The following is a 6,898-nucleotide window of genomic DNA, read 5'->3' as shown; positions in this document are numbered from 1 at the left end:
AAAGGAATTTAAGAGTCCTAACTACCAAATGCTATAGGTTCTGATTCAAAGAGTCCAGCTCTAAGGGCATTTTGGAAATAATCCAGGGAAGTTTAATGCAGACTAGGCACAGTGGTTAAGCACTGAGCTGCTTAACGAAAGGTAAGCAGTTTGAACCCAGCGGCACTGTGGAAGAAAGACATGGCAGCATCTTCCGTAAACACACCACCTTAGAAACCCTACGAGACAGTCACATTCTCTCCCACAAGGTTGCTATGAGTTGGTATTAGCTAGAGGGCAATGGGTTTGGTTCAGATATTATTTTAAGAAATTACTGCTAATTTTGTTACATCTGAGAAAAGCATTATACTTAAGTAAGAAGAGCAGCATTCTGAAGCATTTACAGAATTTACTTTAAAGTTCTTCAGCAAATGAAGGAATGTACAGAGGGAGAAGCAGTGAAAGGGTCAGAGGAAGCAAGTGTGGCAAAATGCTGAACATGCTGAATCCGTAATGTGTATACAGGGGCTCCTTACACTACTCTATTTTTCTGTACATTGAATTTCTCATAATAATTTTTTTTGCTTTTAATAAAGCCTACAATCAGAATAATCATCTTAAGGTTGACTTGTCCATGTGGCTGAAATTGGAGTTTTCTAACATGAATGTCTACGATGCTAAAGAATGTGAAAAATACTAGTGGGCAGAGGAGTGGTAGGAGGTATTTCAAAAAGTGTAAAGGGTCACAAACCTGACAATTTCTTCTCTTTAGAAGAGTCAGCAGCACGCATTTTAAGGATTCTGGGAAGTCTATCAAGGAGTCCTGGTAGCACAGTGGTTAAGTGCTTGGCTGCTAACCAAAAGGTCCGCGGTTCCAACCTACCAGCTGCTCCGTGGGACAAGGATGTGGCAGCCCGTTCCCATAAAGATTTACAGACTTAGAAACCCTGAAGGGCAGTTCTACTCCTCTCTATTGGGTCACTATGACTCAGAATCAACTCAACCGAAATGAATTTGGTTTTTTGGTAGGAAGATCTACGATTCCTCCTCACCGCCCCCCTGGGGGGGCGCAACTTACCAGGGGTCATCAAGTCAATTACAACTCATGGCGATTCCCTTGTGCGCCAGAGTAGAACTGTCCTCCCAGAGTTTTTAAGGCCTTTGGGGAACAGAACGCCAGGCCTTTAATCCCAGGTACCTTTGTGTGGGTCTGTCCTGCCAATCCCCTGACCACTTCTCAAGCACGTAACCATTAGTGCCACCTAGGGACTCCATCCAAAAAAACCAAAACAAACCCACTGCCATTGAGTTGATTCTGACTCACAGCAACTCTGTAAGACAGGAGAGAATTACACCACAGGGTTTCTAAGACTATAAATCTTTATGGAACCAGATTGCCTCATCTTTCTCCTGTACAGTGGCTGTTGGGTTCAAACAGCTGACCTTTTGGTCAGCAGATAAATGCTTTAACTACTATATCACCAGAGTTCCTCAGTGACTTCATAGGCAGGGTTTTTCAAATGGTGGGTCAAGACCTATTAGTAGGTGGTAAAACCAATTTACTGGGTCAAGAGGTGCATTTTAAAAAAAAAAAAAAAAACCGGATAGTGTAGTACAGGACAAGGACTTTGGAGGCATGATGGATAAGGCATTTGGCTGCTAACCAGAAGGTCCGTGGTTCAAATCCACCAGCTGCTCCATGAAGAGGAGGTGATCTACTTCCATAAAAATATATAGCCTTGGGAATCCAACAGAGGTTTCTATGCATTGGAATAGACTCAAGGGCAGTGAGTTAGTTAAGAGGTTAGTATAGGACAGGATACACAGGACAGGGCAAAGCAGGGAGAACAGAATAGAACATAATGTTTCAGAATAAATTCCACAGAGCAAGGGAAAACCTTGTTGCAGTAATCTTTTGTTTCATATCCAAAATCATGAGGCTCCCTGTCAAAGTATTTCTTACTTTGATAAAAAAAAAAAAAAAAGCATGAAGCCTAATTATTTGAAGTATCTAAACAGGCAAATGTATAGAGACCAAAGTTTATTAGAAAACAAAGTTTATTAGCAGTTACTAGGAGTAGGAGAGAGTCCATGGAAAGGAACATGGGACACTGAGCTTTTGCTAATGGTGGCGGAACAAACTAGAAATGGATAGTGGTGATGGTTGTACAACATAAATTTAATCACAATGTCACTGAGCTGTATGTCTAAAAAGTGCTGAACTGGCAAGTATTTTGTTACAATAAAAAAATGTATTTTGTGAAAAACTGGAAAATATCAGGAATGTCATACATCAAAACATTAACAGAAAGTAGGAGGATTATGAACAATTCTACCTTTCTTCCTTATGCTTATCTGTATTTTCACTTTTATCTATACTGGAGGTATATGACTTAGATAATAAAAAGTTTAAAACTTAAAAAAAAAAATAAGGCAGGAAAGACACCAGTCTAGTCCTTGCCAAGGCCCCAGGCACAGTGGGATATACAATTAGAGGGAGCTGTATTGAGGGGCACTTCAATGCCTTTGGTTGGTTTCCCCAACCCCGGAGACTGCCCTCAGAAGCCCCCCTGCCTCCCCCTGTACCTGCACAACGCTGCTGATGACCATGGGGAGAATGTTCAGGGGAAACCGCAGGATGTTGAACAAGGCCAAGGACACGAAAGCTTTCTGGGCGTCCAGGATGTTGTTCTTGCCAACGGTCACATAGACAGCAAATGTAGACAGGGCCACCTGGAAGCAGAATGCCAACATCTGCATCTGTCCCTGCATGAGTGTCACAACCACCGTCACAACTGCAGGAACAGCCATGCTCCAGCCACGGTGCATCCAGGCCCCGCCCCATGGGGGATGCAGTGGGTGACAACTGTGCCTGACACAGAGCAGGTGCTCACTCAACACTCACTCAGAGGAAGAACTGGATAAACAAATGACCGGAAGCCCACCGACTTGCTCAACAGCATACTGGTGGGCGTTCTTGCTGATCCTCACCAGCACCAAACACAATCAATTCCACCTCTGGGCCTTTGCCCCTTCAGTTTCTTTGCCCAAAACTCTCTTCTCACCCAGACAAGTGGCCTGGTCATTTGCCTCATCCTTCAGAGAGGCCTGCCCCTTACGTCCTGCCCAAAACAGCCCACCATCATGTCCTATCCCGTTACCCTGGCTTATTTTTCTTCCTAGCACTTACCACTTACATTGTAGTATTATAGCTATTTAGTATATTTATGAAATATACTTTATTATCTGTCTCCTGCACTTTGGCAGGAACTCTGTTTTGGACATGACTTCATCTGTGCTGCCTGGAACAAGCCCTGGCACACAGCAGGTGCTGAATAAATGCTGACAGCACGAATGAATAAGACCTGGGGCACAGGACCTCCTCTCTCCATGCTTCAGCCCCTCATCTGCAAAATGAGGGGTGGAGGACTAATGCCACTCTTTAAAGTTCCTCCTAGAATCATATACAATTTTATGCTTGAGGAAGGGAACAACTTAAAAAAGAAGAGGAAGAAGAATGAAGGAAAAACATTAATAGCCAAGGGATCCCCCTAGGCAGCTCACTTCCCCACAAAGTCAGGCTTGAGTCATGTCCTGTGATGTTTCCAGGTTTTCACAGACAAACTCAATGGACTTAACTTGGGGTGGCTGCTTAAGACCGCAGCACCTTAAATGCGTCGACTCCTGCCCTGTCCAGGAGAAAGGACGGACCCTGCGCAGTATGAGCCAGGCTGCTTTTCCTATGACAGAGGCAAAAGAGCGGGGAGGCGGGGATCTGCACGGCCCAACATGTGGAAGCTCACCCCTCCCCAGAGGACGACGGCAGCACCAAGTGTCAGCAGGAGAGGTTAACAGCAGGTATCCCACAGGATCACGAGGCTATGAGGTCATGAGCAATCTGGAAAACCTCGGTCGCTGGCAGGGCCACAAAAGCTCCTGCCCCCATTTTGGCCCTGTGCTCCCAGGTCTCCTGTGCTCAAGGTTTCCGTTGGGAAAATAAACCTTCTAGGCGTCAGCCTTTCTGACCTCAGGGGAGAATGATGTGAACTCAGAAGGTTCTCACTGGAGCCCTGTTCAGGGGTGACCATGGTCATGTTTACTTTCAAGGTCTCAGCTGCCTCATTTTCTTCTCCTACGAGGAGATGGCAAAACTTGAAAATTAAAACCCTAAGTGCTGGTGCATATCAGCCTCTGTTTTTCCATTTATAAAACAGGGATCATGATACACCCATGCAGGGCTGCGGGGAGCATGAGAAAGGTGGCTTAGGTCACATGGGGCACGTAAAACTCAGTTTTATCATGTAAAATGCAGCTACACTTCTTCTTACAGAACTAACATCTGGATCTTCGGCCCACTCTTCCAGAGAATCTGTTAACCCAGTCCAGAGAACCAGAAGTACAAAGTAGAGCTGGATTCTTTTCTGGGTCACACATTACTAAGCTAGATGATGCTGGGGGAAGGCACAGAAATCTTCCAGGCTCCACAGCCAAGGGTCAGGTGGGGACTCAAAATCCACTGCTAAAAAGTCCCCAGAATGTCCACACACAGTGGCTTTCTTCACTGAAGCATATGGATGTCCTGGCCTTTCTTGTTAGCCAAGACTCAAAACTCTCAAACTGTGTCCAAACAATGGCATATTATTCACAAAAAGGCATGGAACACTGATACATGCTATACCACACATGTATCACCCTGAAAACACCATGCTAAGTGATTACCAGACACAGAAGACCACACACTATATAATTCCGTTTATATGAGGTATTCTGAATATGCAAATCCATGGAGATAGAAAATAGGTTAGTGGTTGATTAGGGCTGAGAGGGAGTCCTTACATGGTGCAAATGGTTTAATGCCCTTGGCTACTAACCAAGACTGAAAGTTCGAGTCCACCCAAAGCGCCTTGGAAGAAAAGAAAGGCTGGGCAAATCACTTCTGAAAAATGAACTGTTGAAAACCCTATGGAGCACAGCCCTACTCTGACACATGAGGTCACCATGAGTCACAACTGATTCAAGAGCAACTGGCCAGACAGGGCTGAGAGGAGGGGAAACGGGGAGTAACTGCTAATGGGTATGGATTCCTCTTCAAAATGGTGCAACTCTGTGAATATACTGAAAACCACAGAACTATATGCTTTGAAACAGAAAGATAGATCTCAATAAAAATAACAAAACAAAACAAAACAAATCTCCAAAGTCAGCCTATTTTACTCAATATAGTAGCCGAAGTCTTGACTGGGGCCCTGGGGGGGGGGAGGGCACCTGATTTGAATCTCTCCTTTCTCCAACCTGTCTGACACCTCCTCCTACCTCTCTCCCTCTCATCACTCCTTCTGTTCTAGCTTAGCTGGCCCCCATGGTTACTCCTCCTCCAGGCAGGCACATCCTCCCTTAGGGCCTTTGCACCTACTCTCCCCTCTACCTGGTTACTCCCTCACCTCTTTCATTCAGGCCTTTATTCAAGTATCACCTTCTAAGTGAGGCCTTTGCTCATCCTACTTAAAAAGTGCAAGCCCGGCGATATGGCAAGATGGGGGACTAGGCAGAAAGACCCTCTTCACAACAAAGAAAAGGAAAACCAATAAACACAGACACTGAAGATAACCCTGGACCCCTGAGCCTTGAAGGGAAGGATATAGAAGCGGACTAAACCCCAACTAGCAGAAGAATTTGCGTGAAAATACCAAAAAAAGGAGACAGACGGAGCTGCAGTCTGGCAGTGATCCTGACGGCACAGACAGCTTAGAGATTCCCGAGTGGTGGTAGGACCTAAGAATTAACCTAAAAATCACCCTGCTAGCCAGGAACTGCACAGAGGACTGTGTACGGGGGCTGGGGAACAAACGAAGAAGGTGAAGAGAAAGGTGGGCTGAGCTGTGGACTTTTGCCAATCCGGACAGCGCTGCCATTTTGAAGGTTTGAAAAGCAGCTCGACTATTTTGAACATTTAAAGAGACAGTGCTCTCACACATTCCTGGGGCTTAAGAACATGTTCTGCTTTCCAGCAACCCCAAGGACATTCGGGACCTGCAACACTAAAAAGGTACGACATTCCTCTTATTACTCTTATACCCCACACCCGCTTGGTGAACGGAGGTGTAGCTATCCCATACTCCCAACTACCTTCTGGGACCACAGGAACTCCATCAAAGTCTGTGTGCTCACATGGAGCCTGGGGTGCCCTGCCCTGTCTTCCACCGATTTTTTTTTTCTCCTTTTTTATTTTTCGCTTTCTTCTTTCTGGTGATTAGTTTGCTTGTATTTGTCTATTTTAAAACAACTAATATTATTGATGCCTTTGTCCTTTTTACTATTATTCTTAATCTTCCCCAACCAGGTCCTAGCTTTCAGCATTTTGTTTTTTCCCAGTGCCTGGTTGAATTTTTTTTTTTTTTTAATTTAAGGTTTTTTTTTGCCCCTCTTTTTTCTCGTGGTTAACCCCATTCGTCGTTTTTCTTTTTCCATATTTCCAATTTTTTTTCATTGATTATTCTCCTTCTCAACTTTTTTTTTTTTTCCTAAGTGCCCGATCCCAAGATATTGCAGGTTTTCTGGTTTTTTCTTCTTTTTTTTCCCCTTTTCTCTTCTTTTGGTTACTGTTCCTGTGTGATTAAATGGTGTGTTTTTCATTTATGGGCTTTTAGTTTTTTGATGATTATTCAATTGTAATTTGTGTCTAACTGAGTGTGAGACAACAACAGTCCCCATAAGACACAACTATACCCACACGTCCTGCAACTTCACTTACTGAGCAATAGCCACTATCTCCTTCTCCACCAACGATAAAAACCACCAAGAAGAGCCTGAATCACCCTTGGCTGTTCTTCACAAACAGTTAACAGAGATCTAAATACAACAATGCCATGATGACTCGGAAACAACAGACCATCACAGTCCACACAAAGAAGCAGGATAA

The 6,898-nt window shown here is 44.4% G+C and overlaps 1 protein-coding gene across 1 annotated transcript in view; it reads right to left on the bottom strand.

Annotated features, from left to right (window-relative positions):
* Positions 1–6,898, bottom strand: part of ABCC1 (ATP binding cassette subfamily C member 1) — a 180,480-nt gene that overhangs the window by 69,290 nt on the left and 104,292 nt on the right. The window contains exon 13 of the mRNA XM_042782274.1: positions 2,566–2,712. Coding sequence (XP_042638208.1) covers positions 2,566–2,712 — 147 coding nt within the window. The remainder of the gene's footprint in view (positions 1–2,565; positions 2,713–6,898) is intronic.

The sequence above is a fragment of the Orycteropus afer genome, unplaced genomic scaffold, assembly GCF_000298275.1.
Source record: "Orycteropus afer afer isolate SDZICR_OR568_19922 unplaced genomic scaffold, OryAfe1.0 scaffold00281, whole genome shotgun sequence".
In the NCBI taxonomy this organism is placed as follows: Eukaryota; Metazoa; Chordata; class Mammalia; order Tubulidentata; family Orycteropodidae; genus Orycteropus; species Orycteropus afer.
The sequence above is the reverse complement of the archived record's forward strand: the minus strand, read 5'-3'. Positions and strand labels throughout refer to the sequence as shown.